This window comes from Carassius gibelio, chromosome A6 (assembly GCF_023724105.1).
Source record: "Carassius gibelio isolate Cgi1373 ecotype wild population from Czech Republic chromosome A6, carGib1.2-hapl.c, whole genome shotgun sequence".
Classification (NCBI taxonomy): Eukaryota; Metazoa; Chordata; class Actinopteri; order Cypriniformes; family Cyprinidae; genus Carassius; species Carassius gibelio.
The window spans coordinates 25,983,600-26,004,465 of NC_068376.1; the positions used below are offsets into that span (position 1 = coordinate 25,983,600).

At 34.0% G+C, this 20,866-nt stretch overlaps 1 protein-coding gene across 1 annotated transcript; it reads right to left on the reverse strand.

The window, feature by feature from the left end:
* Positions 1 to 690: 690 nt before the first annotated feature.
* Positions 691 to 20,601, reverse strand: LOC128015876 (calcium/calmodulin-dependent protein kinase type 1-like). Its single transcript, XM_052600089.1, has 12 exons — positions 20,479 to 20,601; positions 18,641 to 18,751; positions 10,910 to 11,041; positions 9,405 to 9,479; positions 9,127 to 9,265; positions 8,022 to 8,148; positions 7,727 to 7,802; positions 7,083 to 7,195; positions 6,788 to 6,866; positions 6,598 to 6,685; positions 5,226 to 5,397; positions 691 to 3,749 (listed from the first exon to the last, which is right to left on the reverse strand). Exons 2-12 carry the CDS (start codon positions 18,724 to 18,726, stop codon positions 3,658 to 3,660), a joined length of 1,179 nt encoding a protein of 392 aa, XP_052456049.1. The 5' UTR covers positions 18,727 to 18,751; positions 20,479 to 20,601; the 3' UTR covers positions 691 to 3,657.
* Positions 20,602 to 20,866: the final 265 nt, after the last annotated feature.

The following is a 20,866-nucleotide window of genomic DNA, read 5'->3' on the forward strand; positions in this document are numbered from 1 at the left end:
AACAAAATCAATTATCACACAGTATGATAAAATTATCCTTTACAGATAAGATATTAATGTATACTGCCTCTGCCTGTGTAAGTGGCTTTTTTACTTAAAGGAATAGTTTGTTTTTTAAACAGACTTTATGAAATTTAGCATTACATCACTTGCTCATCAGTGGATCCTCTGCAGTGAATGGGTGCCATCAGAAAGAGAGTCCAAACAGCTGATAAAAACGTCTCAATAGTCCACACCACTCCAGTCCACCATTTAACATCTGGTGAAGTGAAAAGCTGCATGTTCTAATAAACAAATCCGCCATTAAGGAGTTTTCACTTAAAACAGACTAAAGTCATGTGGATTATTGTTACTGTTTGGACTCTTATTCTGACGGCACCCATTCACTGCAGAGGATCTATTGGTGAGAAAGCGATGTAATGCTAAATATTTTTTCAAATCTTTTCTTATGAAGAAACAATCTATGTCTTGGATGACCTGACGGTGAGTACATTTCAGCCAGTTTACATTTTTGAGTGAACTATTCCTTTAAGAGCATTTCCACTTATACAGTGTTAACATAATGAATTTGATCTCATATTTCAGCTAACATTTCAGCTTAGTGTTTTGTAAATATCTTTTGTACATAAAGGGATGTTGACATTTTACAGTTAAGAGTATATCATTTGAAAATATCAACCACAGTCTGCCTTTGCATAGCACTCTGATGTGAACTTTATTTGCACTGTACACAAAGATTTTACTGCACACACAATGCATAGACAAGGAGTGTTTATTCATAACGTGCTACTAACTGTATATTTGAAGGGTATAAATCATTGGCTCTTCATAACTCCATTAATAACACATGATGCATTGCATCCATACATTTGTAGCTTTTACAAAAAAGATATACAATATATGTATACATCATGTTTATGTATAATACACATACTGTATTTGTGTCTCCTCTTCACTTTCTGAAGTGTGCACATTTCCATGTGAAAAAAAATGTCATAATTGATTGAACTACTACTAAAGGGAGGAATTAACTACCCAATAACAGAGGTGTAACTTCCTATAGTACTTTTCAAAGCCAAAGTAAGTCATAGATGACTCTTAATGATATTTAATCCGACCTTCTGAAGCAGTTTGCATAATTACCATAATGAACTGATTGCTGAACTGCTCGTTAGACTGTTGCATTTTTACACGAATTACATCATTGATTGCACTTGGGTTTGACTCAGTTCTAAAATGAAATATTTTAATTATATATGTACTTAATATTTTAGAATTTAATTTAATTTAATATATATATCAAAAAAAGAAAGAAAAGATTTTACATAAAAATTAAAATGCTGTTACATTGACCACACTTATAAATAAATGATAAATAATCAATAAATAATAAAGACACAAGACTAATCATTCATATGTTTAAAAGGAAAAAGTATTTAGTATTAGGGGTCCATTAGCAAAACAAAATACTTGATATTTTATATATTGTTGGCTTCAAGTAAGCAATGTGCTCAAATTGGCACTGATATGATATACTGATGAAACAAGGTGATAAATGTTCTTGCATTGTTCTTTTTGCATTAATCAAAAAGGCCAGTACTGAGGTCTCAGCAATCAGCAATTTTGACTTAAAACATAACATCTATATTTTATAAAGAAAAAGAAACAGATTAATTGTCAAAATTTCTTGTGCCTCCGATCTCACAATGACATTTTGACACAGTTTGCAATTAGTATTGTAGTAAAGATATGAATTTGATCATCGCTCTTGTAAACATATTTTTACGAGGTTATGCAAACATTAGATGTCTTCTGCACAGAAGAACAGTAAAGATTATGGCCAGCGACCCAAACAAAAGAATCTTAACAATCAACCAATCAGCTCACACAACATGCACAACATTAAAAAATTGATTTCTTTTACGGTTGCAAAACTTAACCAGCGTTGCGACACAAAGTAGTTAATCAGCATTTGTTCCAGTAAGCTTAAATAATGCCTCTCGTGTGAAGCACATACGAAACTCGACTCACAATTGATTGCAACAGAATTTGATGCAGGCATACTTGAAAAAGCATAAATCTAAATAGCTCACACAAATATTGGGTTAAATAGTCAGTATTTTTTCTAATACTTTTAAATATTTAGATAAATATATTTACTAAAGTTGTTGCACTGCATCATGAGATTGCTTTCAAAGTAAAGAATTCACTCTACCATATATTTTTGGCTAAAATAAGGTGTCTTAAAAAGCGGCATGATGTTGCAGCATAGCGGGAGTGTGCCTTCTCACTACACTTAGGCCGAAATTTAAGGTTTATATATTTGAATTGCTCACAATATTTCCATCCATTTGGATTGCACAGTTTTAGTATAAACAAAGTAAACTTAATGTGATGCATATTTGTCTGTCACGCATAAATAAAACATAAGATTTTGCATTGAATTACATATTTTATTGTTAACTATTTGCATATTTCATTTAAATATAATCAAATAATCAAAATGCATTAACTTAAACTGCCTGGAAACAGCATAAATCTGGTAATTGTGAAAACAAGCATATTTATTCAGTTAAAAACAAAAGTATGAACGGTTAAAATATGGCTAGCTGTGGAGCAGGCAATATTAATTTAGATGTATGAGACTGAAACAAATTGGATTTATTGAGGATAAATATACAAACTGGTTATTGTGTATATAAAACACATTTAGTTTATTAGTAATATTGTAGAAATCTTCCCTGTTTCATTAATTCATGGCAGTATGAATGACAAATATGCATTACATTAATTTATTAGTTTAGGTTAAAAACTGTAATTCAAATGGCTGGATATTTTATATGCAATTCAAATATATACATCTTATTATATTCAGTAGCTATAGACTACTTTCGCCCCATAAATTCTAAAACTCAGAAACTTTATTTAAAACGGAGATTATCTAGGTTTGATATTGCATTTAATCTAGGTGTAAAAAGAAAAAAAAAAGCATTGGACTGTGTCTCAAATCTCTTAAACTCATCAGTCACATGCTTCAAATGATGGTTTACACCCACAATGAGATCATGTGATCTCTGTAACAGCTTGGAGATACTCTTCTTTTATACCTGTCTGAACTAGATCACAAAATCAATCACATGGATAATTACCAAACAGAACAAAGCTACAATGGATTAAGGCGTGGAAATGTCTTAAAGATATGACCATCTTGTTTCGTCATGAATTTATTGCCTGAGCAAGTGGGGCTTAAGACATGAATATTTATTAAGACTTTGTATAACTAGTGGCTTTCTGAGACCAAATTGCTACGGGGTACACACCTGAACGTTTTCTTTAAAAAATAATAAAATAAATAAATAAACCTTACATAAAAGTACAAATTAAACATACTGTCATCTTTGGTTGGGGTACAGAAATATTAATCAGACAAAATTAAATGATAGAGAAGTTACATATCTGTCAATGATATACCCAAGTCTGAACGTCTGGAACAATGATGCTCTCCTTCTCAAGTCCGTCCGTCCCACCAGCAGCACTAGCTCCATCTAGTGCATGTTACCAGGAAAGCTCTGTGTTCCGGGTCAGACGGGTGCGGTGGACGTGCATGTGTGGGTTCCCCTGGGTTCCTCTAGGTTCTGCTGGGCTCAGAGTTCTGCTTCAGATCCTGCTGGTTGGACGGCAGCAGTAAGCACAGCTTCTGAGACTGTCCCGATCAGCACTGCCTCGACGGCCGTCCCCACTCGGGGAACCTAAACATTAAAGTTTATGTGAAAATGAACAGCAACAGGATCTTCTAGTATATAAAACAGCATTTGGCCCAGTGTTGTTATTGTTCACTAAAACTAGAACTATAAAAAAATATAAGAAATATTATTTGCACAAAGATTAGAAATGTAGCCTAACTATAACTTCCCACTAAATGTAGTGGCCTAATGGTCAGAGAGTCGGGCTCGCAATTGAAAGGTTGTGAGTTCGAGTCTCGGGCCGGCAGGAATTGTGGGTGGGGGGAGTGCATGTACAGTTCTCTCTCCACCTTCAATACCATGACTTAGGTGCCCATGAGCAAGGCATCGAACCCCCAACTGCTCTATATATATATATATATATATATATATATTATTTATATATATATATATATATATATTTCAAATTTATTTCATAAATAATTATAGTTAAAATCTATTAAAATATTTACTGACATATTGCTTGAGACTTATTGATATAAAATGTATAATTACATTTTTTTTTTAGAATACTAATTATGCACAATGCACATTTCGTATTATGGGGCCTTAATGCCACTATTGAGAAGTACTGTATGGTCTTTGAATAATATTGGTCTTTAAATGCAAGATATTTAAAGTGTACCTAAAGTAAACTTGTAATAGTTCCACTTTAGCACAATCAAATTTACTTCAGAATATCTATGGTTGGACATTGGTGTAGTATACTAAAAAGTTTGGTATACTAAAAGCACAACTGCAGTGTATTTTTATCAAGTACATAAATATGTTAATGTATTTGTTTTATGCTTAGCATGAAATAAATGTATTTCAAATACATTTTAATATATTTTTTATTCAATAGGGTAGCAAAACAACTGAAATAAGTTTAAGTACTAAAATGACTAAAACCAGAATAAAAAAATAAAATAAATTAAATCTAAAAAAAATAAAAATAAATTAAAGCTAAAAATAAATTAAAAATTACCAAAGCCCTTAAAACTTCTAAAAATAACAGCTAACTAAAAATATGAATAAATACACATATATAAAAACACATGGCAAATCTTTTCCTGTATATCAAATAATTTTAAAATAAGAATCATGCTTTAGACATTTTTTTTTATAATAAAACTTTACAGCATTGCAATTAATAATATATAAGAAATTTTCATTTTTATATTTATCAATAATTCTTTACAAAACGACTAAACATTCTAAATAAATAAATGAACAAATGAACAAACATTGAAATCTGAACCCGAAATCGAGACAGTCCAGTAAATAATGCTTCAAACACGTTACTTTACTCATTACCTTATCGATTTTAGGTTCATTCATTTAATACAACAACAAAAAGTCTAATGAAATCCATCACAAACTCCTTCATGCTCATGCTTTCTTAATGGGTTGTATGAACTAAAATTAGGATCCTAATAATTCCTGCATTGTATTTGGGATGGATAATATGTAACTTTCATTTGAGAATGTTCTTAGACATACTGTTGTCATCTTCCTCCTCGTCCTCGTCCTCCTCGTGGTCCAGCTCTTTGGCGGGCAGGAGCAGGTGTCTGTGGTAAGGGCTGGTGCTGGTAATTTGGCTCGGACCCTCAAGGCTGGTGCTCAGCTGCAGTCTCCGCATGTGTCTGACCACTGCTGTCGCATTGAATGCTTGCTACAGGGACGAGAACAAGAAATACCATACCTCTAAAATATGTTTACAACCATCTTTGGGAACATTTCTGAGATTAATGAGAAAACCCTATAACAATCCTAAAATGTCTCTCTCTCTCTCTCTCTCTCTCTCTCTCTCTATATATATATATATATATATATATATATATATATATATATATATATATATATATATAATAGTGGTGGGTCGTTATCAGCGTTAACGTGCTGCATTAACGGGAAACTCTTATCGGGCGATAAAAAAAATATCGCCGTTAATCTATTCTCAAAGTTGGGTTGGGAGCTGGGTCTATACTAGGTGAGCTAAGATGACTTTCACGTTGATATTGTAGCATGGATGTATACCTAGCCAAATCTGTAGGGGGCGAGAATGAGTCTTTAAACCTGTGTGTATGCCTACTGTGAAATTACCACATCAAACATGACGTGCTAACATGGATGCAGCTAAAATGCCGCCGGGTTTGCTTCAGGGAATTTTTTTTTTTTAGAAGCTTCCCAATGGAAACCTCGATAAGACTCATGCCTGTTTCACACATACTCCATCTGCAGTGCATATGCAGTCCGTGTTCGTTACGTATGTGGTGCAGAAGCAGCACGGACTCATACTCATTGTGCTTTCACACAGGACGGCTTTGCAGTCCGCTACTTGGTACGTAAACGATCGCACCATTCCTGGAACGCACTGACGGATCGCAACCGCGTGAACGCTGGAATCCATTAACATGGGTGTGTAAAAAATATGAAACGCATACGCACTGTAGACGGATTATGTGTGAAACAGGCGTAAGGTTGTTTGCACCTTGTGCAATGTGGAATTCGTTTAAAGCTTTCTCAAGCAGTTTGTGATGCATTTTGGAAACAGGAGATGAGCCCCTGGTCTTATGCACCACCTGTCTTGAGAAACCCCTTCTTAACTTAACGTTACTTTTAGTCATTATTTTATTTGGGTAGCACACATATTCTGAATGCCTTTGGCAGAATTCAAATGAGCCATTTTAATCTAGATTAATTCCAAGATTACAGTGAGATTAATCTAGATTTAAAAATATATATATATATATTTAATATATATATATATAGCAAGTTGCTCATGACAGAACAAGTAAGTCATATTTGAAGAACTTCACGCAGATCTGCAAAATGTGAAAAAACAAAAAGGATGATGTAGTGGGATTCTCACCTTCCATTTACTTTTAGCAAAGTTCTTCTTGATCTGAGCGCTGACGGACTCATGAATGTTCCTGTCGAGAGCCGTGTCTCCAGAAATCCTTCAAAATCAGAGATGGGTGATGAGTTACTAATACAATTTTGGTCAAAAGAAGAACAAGATATTAGGACCATAGGATCACTTATTTTTAGGTAACCCCTACCATGGGTGCTGTAAAGCCTGCTCACATGTGTATCTCAGAGACGGATCTTTCTCCATCAAGTGACTGATGAAATCCTTGGCTAGGATGGGATGTGATCAACAATATGTTTGTCAAACAATATTCAAGCATTAAGAAAATATAAATGCCCAGGATAGAGCTCAACAGTGGTTTCAGAAGGTTTTTATTCACTGCATTCCTACTAAGAGACATTATATAAAAATGAACTTGGCTCAACACTGAAACATCACTCACTAGGTGTGGTCTTTTGTATCAAGAACATCTAAAAATTATCTACCTGAGTCAGAGATGTCGTCCCAGTATGGAGAGTCAAACTCATACTCTGCTTTGAGAATCTGCTCGAACAGCTTGGAATCATTTTCATCGTAAAACGGAGGGTAGCCACATAGACTGCAAAAGACAGCTTTGTAATGACCAACTGACTGTTATTTATCCCTCTTATTATTCGGTTCAAGCAAACAAACAAATAAATAAAATATTGATTTTACTCATTTTAAATATTTTAAATAATGCATTTCTTTTAAAATCCTACAAGAATTGACCATAAACAAACAAACAAATAATATAACAAAAATGAAAAACATACCAGAAATGACCAATAAAAAAAATAAATAAAAAAATCCTAAAAAAAAACTGACAAACATAAATAAATATGCACAAACCAAATATTTGACATGACAAATAAAATAAATGAATATTTATATAATCATATATGTGTGTGTGTGTGTGTATATATATATATATATATATATATCGTATATATATATATATATATATACGATATATATATATATATATATATATATATATATATATATATACGATATATATATATAAATTGACAGCGAATTAATAAATAAATAATTACAATTAAATATGCAGAATTTATGACATGACAGATGCAGATCAAGGAATACTTACAGAATATAAGAAATCACTCCTATGGACCAACAGTCTACAGCTTTACTGTATGGTTTTTGTGCCAAGACCTCTGGAGCTGATTGAGAGAGCGAGAGAGCGAGAAGCTTTCAGCGTTTCTTTTTTTCTGTTTAGTTCACTTTCCCTTTGAACTTTGTAGAGAATGAGGACAGCATTAAAGAGGCACGTTAAAGAAGCTAACACTTGACACTGTGCAGCATTTCAAACGACTGAGAGCCTCTAAAAACCTACACATTCCTGACCATAGACAGTGGGGAAGAATAGTCCTCATTCATACCTACATATCCAGGTGTTCCACAGGCAGTTGACATCACACTTCCTGAGTCCTCGATCTTAGACAGGCCAAAGTCGCTGATCATGATATTGGAGTCCTCCTCCATACTGTAGTACAACAGATTCTCTGGCTGCACAGAAAGAAAATAAATTAACATAACGTAATTTCCCCTCAATCACATTAAATCAAGTCATATCTTGCTACATTTTATGGACAGCCATTGGTGAACTTTCTTCATATATGTAACACCATGTTGTAATCAGATCTGACAAATGTTTTTCTCATGACAATCCATGACAAATAGCATGCAACAGGGCATTTTATTGGACATTTGGGCTATGTCTGGAATACAATAGTACTATAAAACTCCAAAATGTGCAATATACACAAAAGTTTAGGGTCAGCAAATTTTTTTAAGATATTAATACTTTGGCAAGGATGCATTAAATCGATCAAAAGTCAGAGTTAAGACATTTAAAATGTCACAAAGATTATATTTCAACTTCTTTTGAAGTTTCTATTTATAAAAGAATCCTAAATTGAAAAATGTAGCACGGTTTCTGCAAGAATCTTAAGAAAAACAATTTTTAACAGTAAAGTCTGTGCAAAGCTATATTTAATGTTTTCTGAGTTTGTCACACCATAGAAAAATCGGTTATTAACTACCAAGCCAAATTTGAATAATAATAATAATAATAATAATAATAATAATTATATATTATATATATATATATATATATATATATATATATATATATATATATATATATATATATATATATATATATATATATATATATATATATATATATATATATATATATATATTAGAAAAACAGGCATCAGTATACCGTGCAGCATGCAGTAATATAAGTAATACACTTGTATTCTATTCCAAACAGCCTATTTCTGTCAAGTTATGTAGCACTGGTCTGATTTTCAGTCCCACACAGCTGAGTATTAAACATTAAATATTTTTGTCAATGATTTTGTCCCTTCGTGGCAGCATTTGGCTTTCAGCGAGGACAGAAAAAAGATTGCACGCTGAATAATTTGTCACATTGCGCCAGGTTAGAAAGGCACAGCGTAATTATAGGGAAGAGCATACCTTCAGGTCTCTGTGCACAATGTTCATATCATGCAGATACTTCACTGCATCTAAAATCTGCCGAATGAGTTTGCTGGCATCTCTCTCGGTGTAGAAGCCCTTTTCTACAATCCTGTCAAAGAGCTCTCCCCCCGATACGCTGGGAAGACCCACACAAACAAACTACAATTAACACTTCTACTACAACGACACAAGAATTAATTTGACACTGCAAATTAAACCAACATTAACCAGTATCTCAGTAAAGTATGTTGTTGTGAATGCTGAGAAAAACTCACAGCTGCATGACCAAATACAAATGCGACTGACTTTCGAAGATGTCTTCCAGTGAAACAATATTCTCATGTTTTATTCTGAAAAAGAAATAAAAACACCAATGATTAGATCATAAATTGGCTATTGGTTAGGGTTATTATTTCCGACTTATTATTTCTGCTGAAGCACAGTAAAATTCCCTTACATTATTTAGGGACAAGAACATCAGAAAGTTTTTCTTGTAGGATTCAACTTGCACAGGCTGCAATTCATACTTTACATTGTGTGTTTGTTGATTTACTTTACTATAAGGCAGTAACTGTACAAATATTTTGAATTAGTTTTAGTAATTTTTTATATGTATTATTTTTTATATTTTTATGTAATTATTTTATTTCAGTTTTGTTTGAGTAATTTTAGTACTTCAGCTTATTTTTTTAATTTCTATTTTTAATTTCAAGTCTTTTAAATGTAAATTTTTTGATAATTGCATTTAATGAATTAATGTGTTTTATGTGCACAAACATTACATTACATTAAATTACACTAATTGTAATTGTATTTAATTTAATTTGGATTTAATTTAACATTTTCTAATCTATTATCAGCTTTATTTCAATTATGAAAACTATTTTTAATCATTTTAATTTTTGCTAACAATAACTAGACTGCTGTTAGGAAATGTAATATGAGTGTTAATGCTATTGCATTGCTGTAAAGTTCTTTTCATGCTCGATTCACGATGGCTTTCCTTCCCTCTTTCCTATTTTTAATGCACTTTCTCAGTCTGTACACCAGCTATACTCAAATCAAACATTAATAACATTTTGCTCCATCTCCATTTGACTTCCACTCTTTTGGTTTCCTGCTACAGTTTTTCACACCAGCGGTGGGATTCTCTCTCTCTATAATCTATTCCTATTCCTCCTCTTTGGTCCCTTCCTTCCTCTCTTTCACTGCTACAGGGAACCTCCATACCATCTCAGCCTCCGTGTGTGTGTGTGTGCTGTTGCCCAGGCAACAGAGACACTAAAAATAGGACGATCTCCAGTACTCTTGACATTTCCGGTGCACACTTCTACAATTTCTAAAGCTATAGCACATTTTTTATGGCACAGCTCATTTACAAGAGCTTTTCTTCTCTCAAAGAGCAATCTGGTTTTCAAGAGGAAAAGGAAGAGAGCTTTCAGCATCTTGACTGCCATTTATTCTTAACACAACCTCACAAAGAGTAAGGCTCTTATATCTCTATATCTGAACACAAATCATGACATGGTTTCGCTTGATCTCAAACAGTGTCATCTGTTATTGGTCCTGTAATCAAGGAGTTCAGTACCCTGCAGACTATAGGTTTCCTCTGTTTGGCTTTCTCCATGAAAAACATATCCTGTCCTGTATAAAAAATTAACAGCTTAATCCAGCCTAAGGCCAAGTTGGTCCTTAGCTGGTTTAGATGGTTGATCCGCTGGCTCCATCCTGACTAGCCAGTTTAGGCAGTATTTTTAATCATTAGAGAGTCAGTTCTGACCTGTGTAGCACAGCAATCTCATTCTCAATGCTGTTTTCCTTGCCCTCCAATGCTTTCTTAGGGATGCATTTGATGGCCACGAGTCGCTGGGTCTTCTTCTCCTCAGCCAGGAACACCTCAGAGAACGCCCCCCTGGAGGAGAGGAAAGGTGGAGTTAGTGCTATACTGGATATTTAACTTCCCCGCTTTTGCTTAGACATTAACCAGTATATTGACCAGACCTGGAAGTACCCCAAAGTAAATACACCCACCATCTCTATGACCTACTTGGGCTAATTAATTGACCACTAACTTAAGATAATTAACATTAGCCAGTAAGCTGTAATTATAATATATATATATATATATATATATATCTGTAAGATGTTTTTTCAAAGAAGTTTCTTATTATTGCTTATATATAATAAAATAAATGAAGCCTTAATATATATATATATATATATATATATATATATATATATATATATATCTTTTGATGAGTTTAATTCATCCTTGCTGAATAAAAGTATTATTTCATTTAAAAATCAAAAAAATCTTGGTAGGCCTAGTGTAACTCTGCACAGCTTGAAAAGTTAATGTACTTATATTTGGAGTGGAAAAACTGATGGAGAAACTAAAAAAGGTGATTTTTTTCCCCCTTCAGTGTTAATTCAACCCTGACTGTAGTGTAACACAACACAGAAGGTAAATAAACAGTGACACCTTTTCCAGAGTATTTTTCTTTTTGTGCAATAGAATTATTGTGAACGGCTGATATTTTATCAGGTCAGGCAGGGAAAGATGAAACAGTGTGCTGCAAGTCTGCCAGAAAAAGACAAACAGCACAAGCTGTTTAATCATCCAAGGAATGTTTCCATGTGTTTAGGCATCTGGGTGTCTGTTTGTCCTATTTCCAGCATCCTTTAAGGTTTTTACAGGTTTGTAGACAAAAAACATTAATTCTCGTTCTCTTTCTTAAACACGAAGCCTGTGTGTTAAATCGAGCACTGTCATGTATAATCTAGCTGTCCCAAACACACACTCCCTAAACTGCCTTCTTAATCACAGAGGGAGCAATTAAAAACATACAATTTGCCACTAAGGAAAAGAGAAATAAACAAGTCAGAGAATAAATGACATTAGAGGAAATTTATTTTCCTTACATCCGAGACTAAATTTCTTATAGTGTTAAAAGGCTAATTATCATTTCAAACACTTCATTCTACTTTTAGATGTTTCTTAAACTATTTAAAAATAGCATTTAAATATGAATACAGATACAGAAAAAAGAAATTTTGTACCCATTAAGATATGGAAATGTTATTTCTGAGGTTCTTTGTACATTCAAAAAGTCCTATTTTTTAAATGTAAAAAAAAAAAAAAAAAAAATGGTTGAATGATTGTTAAAGGAATATTCCATTAAATCATTTCACAAACATCATTGGATTATTACTGATGAACGTTCTCTGAATGTTCTGAAATGAGTAGAAACATAAAAAAACTGACAGACAAACATCAAAATGAAACATATCTGAAAATAAGTTCCATGAATGATGTATAAATAACGTTTTTGTTGTAATGTTTTGAGAACATTATAACTTTGAATGACATTCTAATCATGTTACTGGAAGAACATTGGTTCATAACTTTGAGAGAACATTTAAAAAATAATAATAATATTAAAATTTGACTTAATATTTAAAACTCTTTCAAAACATGTGTCAAACAAGTGAACATGCAAGTAGAGAATAACAGGAAATTTGGGCTCAGCCATTATGTTTGTATACAATTTTCTGAAATCAAAGAAGGCAGTTTTTTATATATGTATTCTTGCAAGCGTGTCTGTTTGCATGAGCACAATTTCAATTAAAATGACCTTATGATATGTTGTTGTTGAGATAATAATAATGAAACAGAAATCTCCAATGACCTGGAAGCCATGCTAGTGAGTCATGATCACAGCAGGGTTGTTCAGTGAGAGAGAACAGCTCATACAGTGCTGCAGCTGTCAACAAACTTTCTTCTGGACTCGTATCACAGAATTATAAGACTGCCTTAAGTGGAAAGGGGGAGGTGCGGGGGCAAAATGGAGGTCGGGAAGAAAGAATGAAGGAAAGAAAGAGTGACAGAGAGGAAATGAAGAGAGCAAGAGCTGTGCTGTTGCCGTGAGACGTGGTGTAATTAAGGCCTCCCATGGCTTCCTGTGGGTAAAGGAGGAGGAAGAAGAAAGAGAGAATGAAGATTAGGAAATGATACAAGACAGCCATGTGGGTGTTTGGGTCTGTAAATAAGAAAATTGTTTCGCAGAGACATATTACAAGGCCAATCATTTCCCAACAGCAGCTCTGTGCACTTAAATAGATTAACAAAATGCTCATGGTGTGTTTCTCTAGTGAGGGGTTCAGAATCAATATGACAGGAAAAATTGCAAACATATACATTCATGTTTATATTACATTACACTGTTTATGTTACATAAAATGTTTAAATGTCGTACAGTGGTGCTGAGAGACTTTTACTGGTCTCTGAAAGCATTATTAGATTAGCTAAAAATATTTACATTTTACCTAAAATTTATTTAAAACTCAAAATATGTTCAAAACCATGAGGAGGGACAATAAAGTAACATGCAAGTGTATTTTGAGAAATATAGGAAATGTGTTTGAATGTGTGGGCTTGGCCATTATGTCAATTTTCCGATATTATAAAAGAAAGTATTTTAAAAATGTTTTTGCTGTTGCATTATACTTACTGTTAATCCCCTGTTTTAATAACTTTAATAAGTCATTTAACAATAATTTAATTAACAAAAGTTTAAGATTCTCTCTCTGAACTCTCTCTCTCTCTCTCAGACACACACACACACACACAAACACCTTTTAGAATGTCTAGGAGAGTATTTCATTTAACCAATGTACCTGACCTGGAAAATAATCTGTGAAGCAATAATCCAATCATTTCAAAGATTTAGTGCCAGAACACTAGACATCTCTCATTATTATTTTAACTCCAGAAACAAATCAACTTTTATCTATTATGCATTCATCTGTCACAATGAATTATCAAAAAAAAAAAAAAATATATATATATATATTTAAAAAAAAAAAAAAAAAAAAAAAAAAAAAACATTTCAGCAAATATTGATCAAACTGATTTATAGAACTGGTAAAAAGTCGTTTAAAAACCTGCTCTGAATCACACAGACTCACCCTAACAAGCTGTGATTAATAATTGAACAAAAATGCAGCATGAGTGGCCCTGATTTCTTTTTTTATTGATGTCTTTTAAAAAGAGACAAACAAAAAATCTTGTTTGGGGAGTTTTTCCTGCAATTTCAAAACACCTTTCTCATTTTGTTTAGGAAGGTTGGGAGTTTAAATCAACAAAAAAAGCTTCCAGACAAAAACAGCTCAGCAGGCTCATTCATCTTTCTTTTGTGACACTCACATAAACATAAACTTTAGTCTAAAACTAAAATATCATGTCGCCATAGCAACCAGTCCACTTTGACCTCAAAACAGTAAAGTCAAAATGATGTTTGAATTCTGTAAGATTTGAAAGAGCACAAATATAAACAGTCAATGTTGTTTCCTAAATATCACCATTTTTAAAACAGCAACGATAAAACAAAATACTGAAAAACGATCACAAATTTCAAATACTAACCTCTTGTCTTACAAAAACAGACCTTCTTCTTCTTACAGAAACAAGATAAGCAAACTGTTATTTGTGTATATTAGTAATCGTAATGATTTAAGCATTTACACACAACATTTCATAACAATGTCTCCAAAGTACCACCGGTTCCTCATTATAAGTTAACAGCCATGTGCTTTTGTATAAACTGTATAAATTGCAATATGGAAAGCAAGCAGGATAATGAATAATGCTTACAGTCACAAATAACTGTTAGCACAACTCGTTTATCTTTTTAGAGCTACAAACTCAAACATTAGATACAGTCTCTCAATACACCGTAACAAATCCTACAGTTTGCTAAAATTGAAAACTCCCAAGTGTCCAATTGTGAACCATTTTCCAGGTTTTTAATCAAAATCCAGGTCCGCAGCTAGATAAGCCGGAGTAAATTCCCCAGAATAAATCAATTGACTCCACTCGAATAATTCATAGATAAACCAATTCTATAATCTACTTGAGAAAAGAAGCTTTCTGTCAACATATCCAGTTAAATCCTCCGAACGCCTTACTGGCAAACTAGTCAAAACCGCATCACACTGTGCAAACAAAGCTAGGTTACAGATTTGCCTTTATGCAGAGAAACTATTCCATTTTCTGTCTATAGTTGCATTAATGGGAGATTAATTGAGCAGAACAGACACAGACCCCTTTTTGATTTATGACCATACAGTATGTGGGCTACGAGTACAGAATAACAGAAATATTTTGAGCCATCTTTTTAAAGATTAGCAGGCTAACTTTTTCCATAATATTAACAGATTGCTTCTGCATTGCTAATGGTACAACATAGAACTTCCTCTAGGTTTTGGACTTTTGCCATGATTTATGACCCTCTTACTCTCTGGTTATTTCTGCTGATGGGGCAGCAATCTTGCCTACTACACAGTGTGCTACAGTTCATTCAGCTCTCTGTAGAATTCATGTTTGCTGACAAAAGAAAACAAGCCTTGCCCGTGCCTCTCATCACAAAGCTAAAATTGCTCATTGAAATTGATAGTTCTATTGTAGCACTTACAATTAACTGCACTGTTCCAGTCTAAAGCAGGATATTTAATACAATTATAGTTATGTATGTATTTATGTATATATGTATGTATGTATGTATGTATGTATGTATGTATATATATATATATATATATATGTATATATATTGTCACGGGAGGAGCACAAGACAGACACAGTGGGCGTGGCGTCAGGCCTCGGAGAGGCTTTTATTAACAGAAATCATAAAAACAAAGGGAATAAAAGTGGCCAAAGGGGGAAAGTGTCCAAAATAACAGGGAATCTGGTGTCCTCGTCGTGCTGCGGGATTTGTGTAGGTCGGGCAGTGTTCATCAAGGAAGGGTCCAGGCAAGGGGCGGAGTCCGGCGGCCGCACGCGCTCCCCTCCTTGGTCCGGGGCGCGAGGGGCGGCGGCTTCCTCTAGCGGCCGCATCTCTCTCGTCGGCCGCGGCGCTGGTAGGGGATGGACGGCCCGGCATCCTGGCCCGTCGGCCGTGTAAACGGGTGCGGTTCTCCTCCGGATCGCGGGTCCGGCTGCTCACGTCTTGGTGGCGCGGGAGTCCCTCAACGCACCCTTCCTGGACCCACGAGGACACCAGTGTGCATGCACGGGGAAGAGACCGGTCTCCTGAGGAGAGGCGCGTTGGGCTTTTAAACAGCGGCGGTAATGAGGCTCCACTTCCTTCAGGTGTGCCCCATCACACGCCGCCAGCCCTGACTCGTCCAGCGCCCCTCCTCTCACACACCCACTCCAGTCGGGAGCCTGGTGAAGGGCGGCGATTTAGGACGGGGTGCCGGTGATAATCAGGGAGGAGGCAGCTGACTCGTCACAATATATATATATATGTATGTATGTATGTATGTATGTATGTATGTATATATATATATATATAGTGTCCAGTGTTCCCTGAACATGAATGGATGTGACAAGCAAGTGTCTGCCAAATGTTTAAATATAAATGTCTTGTACAGTAATGCTATACAACTTATCAGTTCACCAAGAAACAATGTTTGCAAGGTACAACAGGCTTCATTTATGAAATGAATTGTGTAAACCCATTCTACCATGAATTGTCACATTCAATTCAATGCAACACTTTATGTAACACCATGTCTACATTAGAATTGATGGACATCACATTACTTAAAACTGTCAGCACTAGAAATGACGAAGCATACTGTACATTAAATGGATAGATCACACAAAAATTAAAATTCCGTCATAATTTACTCACCCAAAACTGAGTCCAGAAGAATGTGTGTAAACAAACAGTTTATGGTCCCCATTCACTTTCACAGTATTTTTTCCCCCCAAAGTCAAATGAATGAATTTCTTTCAAGGAAAAAATCTCACTGACCTCAACCTTTTTAACAGTGTGTTTACAATTCATAGAAATCAATTCAGGATATTTGTAAATAGAGTAAAACTAAAAAAAAAAATATTTAAAAAAATTATATATATATTCATGTTAAAAGGGAAAATAAAGTGGAAAGAAAACAGAAAAAACTGTTATGAAATGCAAACTTTATGCTGACAGTCACACACAAAGATATTAAGGACTGAGGTTTTCGGTACAGCAAAGGTCAAGATTGACAATTGCTCCACACACAGTGATGCTAAGAATGTATCTCTGGTGATTGTGTAGCATGCACAGCTCCAAAGAAGGGGATTTAACATGAGGCTGGCCATGTGAACTCAAGCTGAAGTAAGCATGCCCAAATGATTATGTTATGCTATCTGAAATAGCAGTCATTCTGGCTGCAGGAGGGGAGAGACACTCGAAACAACCCCCTGATGAATATTATATGCTTGTGTATGTGTCTATGTGTGTGCGTGACTGAAGGTTTCATCACAGCTCTATGCTAGTGACTTTCCCCTCAGCTGTGCCTCGGAGGATGGCGATGTGCTTCCCAACCAGCATTCACCGTCCTGCTTCTCACGTGCAAGATTTTGTTTGAGTGTGGCTAATATTCGGCATGGCAGATCGGTCTGTCCATCTGTTTATCCCTCTCTCTGGCACTAGTCCTCAGTCATGTCACCCAAAATGCGAAGAACGTGACAGTCAAATGTACACACTCTGCCCACGCACTATAAATATATCTAAAAAAGGCAGCATAAAAAGGCTATTGCACTTAGGCTATTGACGAACGCTCTCTTGTCCTCTACTACGACTGAGTCCATGAATAATAGAAGCATTGCCAGGTCTACAAGACTTCAAAACAAACTGAAATTTTGTTGTTGCTTTTGTAAGAAAGCATCTGGAAATGTAACTAATTCCCAGTATTGACTGCTAATGAAAGCCATGCTGCGTGCCACATTGAGGTGTCATTAATCACACCCGGCAAAGTGAGAAAAAGAGGCAACTGCTCCAACAGAAAATGGATGAGATCTGTTTCTGGCACCACTCAGTGCCAATATATTCTGAATATTGTTTTCATTATGCCAACATGACATATTGTTATTCATCTAAAACAAATGATGGTGATCTACAGAGCTACAGAAGAAGATTATGAAGAACACTTGTTGATACGGTATAGTTGCAGGTGTGATTCAATGGTCTGTTTTCTATGCAGCGCAAAACACTGTAAAGACCTGATTTTCCTCTCATCATGAGTTCTGTGAGGTTTTGATGTCCTTTTATTACAGAAGGTATGAAATCACTCAAACCATTATTATTACTGTTAGATAAAATTAAAGATATAAAAAAATGTTGTTAATTGAAATAAATTATTAGATGGAAAAACAATTGCTTTAGCAATAAATCCAGAATAGGTTTAAGTTGAAGCACAAAAAATACTAAATGAAAATTAATAAAAATTGAAACTGAAAGAAGAATAAATTAACCCTAAATATTAATAACATTTATATAAAAAATAATAAAAATGCAAAAAGCACAATAAAAAATTATTATTATTATTATTATTATAGTATATAAATAATACTTAAATAACACTTGACTCAAACTCAATAAATAAATAAATGTGAGATTAATCAAACCATGCTCTGCCCACTTTCATTGTAAATCAAGCAATTAATTTATCAAACACTCACGTCCCCAAGACCTCCTTGAAATCATAATTTTCCTTGATATCTGTTGTCTTCTTTTTCCATCCATTTTCATCCTCTCCTAAAGGCATTGTATAGTTGATTTCCACTCAGGAACTAAACAAGACATAATTAGAGGTCAATTTAATAAGTCAATGATTAAGAAAATGTATCACTTTAATAAAAAATTTGACAGACACAAAACAGAGAAAACTAATTTGCAACAAAGAAAACTGTTTGTATTGAAGAACAGTGTTTTCAGTTATTCGGCTATGATTAAACTGCAATAATGTCATTGTTCAGGTGTGCATTACCACACCACACCGCTACTGAAGCCTGCATGTGCGAATGCCGTCATCATGTTACTCTTTTCAGAGCAGAGGAAGATGGGCAAAACCAATAGTTTGTGGTGGCATAAGACATTGTATTTAGCCTAAGCATCTGTAGGGACTGCTTGAGCACATTGTCATCTGTAAACCAATGACCAGTTTTGATATTTATAGATTTTAGGATTACATTTTTATAGGCAAACTCTAATGACTGTTATCAAGATGATAAAAAAGGAAATAAAGTAAAGCATATTAAAAACATTGAAACTCTTTTGTCATGTAAAATATTTATTTAAAACTAAAGTATCCACAGTACTTAACTCCATAAATCCTTTAGTCTTCAAGAACTAAAGAGAGGATCAGTGTGATTTGCATCACTATTAATGCACATCACTATTATACACTTATATAATGACAATGCAGGACTACTGGACTACACATTAATTTTAACATAATATATTGGATTGATCTTCATCACACATTAATAAATAAAATACATACAAAATAAATACAAAAATCTTCTCAATTTGATTACACAAATTTAAAGTTATTAAATAAATTATCAAACAAATATTTTAAAGGTCATGCAACCTGTTATTATCTTGTTAGAATATTTCTAAAGAGTATTTTTAAAGTAATAAATTGATAAAAAATGACACTTTTACATTATATTCATTTTTATTAGAAAGCACCTAAATTTTGTTTTGTAATTTTGATTAGACATATATTTTTATTTTAGATGGCACAATTATCATTTATTATTATTATTAGTATTATTATTATTATTATTATTTATTATATATCTTTCATTGTTATAAAGAAATTTTTTTTTTTTGATCTGTGCAACGAAGTACAAAAAGTACTTTTATTATATTACTTTTGGACCATGGTAATGCCATAGTGTTTCAACACCAGTATCAAATTCCATGTTATTATATATACCATGGAATATGAATGTGATAATCATTCAGTACCATGCTATAAGATCAGTATACCATAGTAGTACCCCATTATTTTAGCAAAAGATTACACATAGGCTACAACAAAGCAATAAATATTAACTATGATCTTAGAAGAACGGCAGTTCCAAAGACAAATTGTAAACATGCAATGCTCAAAACCTCTTACCACTATCTGAAAGTGTTCTGCATCTCAAGTCATTGAACAAGCAATGCACTATGTCAGTGGACGCATATTGTTCGTGTATAAGTGTGCGTGTGTATTCAGACACTGCGCATAGATGCGCATTCAGGAGTCTGTTGCCACCTGCACTAACAATCCTCTAGGAACAGACAACGAAGAATTAACATGAATTGATTGAAAACGGATCAAATATTTGATTTTAATCGACGTAATCTTACATAGACTCCTACTATGCAACATGGACTACAGTTTACTGCCCACATCATGCATGAAAGCTTGCAGTGGCATTGTAGAAGATTTTGCTACTACATTTAAATCAGTTCATACACTTCATCCGCTGACTTCGAGGAAAACTTAAAATAAATGCAATACCTGATCGTCTGTTCGTACGGACGGATGGTCCTCTTCTGCCTCTTTATCTATCCGCAATTCCCTTTCTATGCAATAATTGCGGGATCTACCCTGACGTCAAGAAGCGACTGGAGGAGGCGTCCTTCATTTGACAATAATGATACAGTCCGGATACTATGATACTATTCCCGAGTGCCATTCACAGAGCCCTATAGATTTAAATAAGATATTAGTTTTGTAAGTAGACCACCATTCCAAATGACAGGACATTAACAATTTACAATTAATACATTAAACAAATAAATAATTATCCCTCGATATAATCCTAAATATTTTAAACCACGCAGGCCACATTTGTTTGACCTTTTTGCACTTTTAATTTTGTATGTAGTGATTTGCTATGCTATGT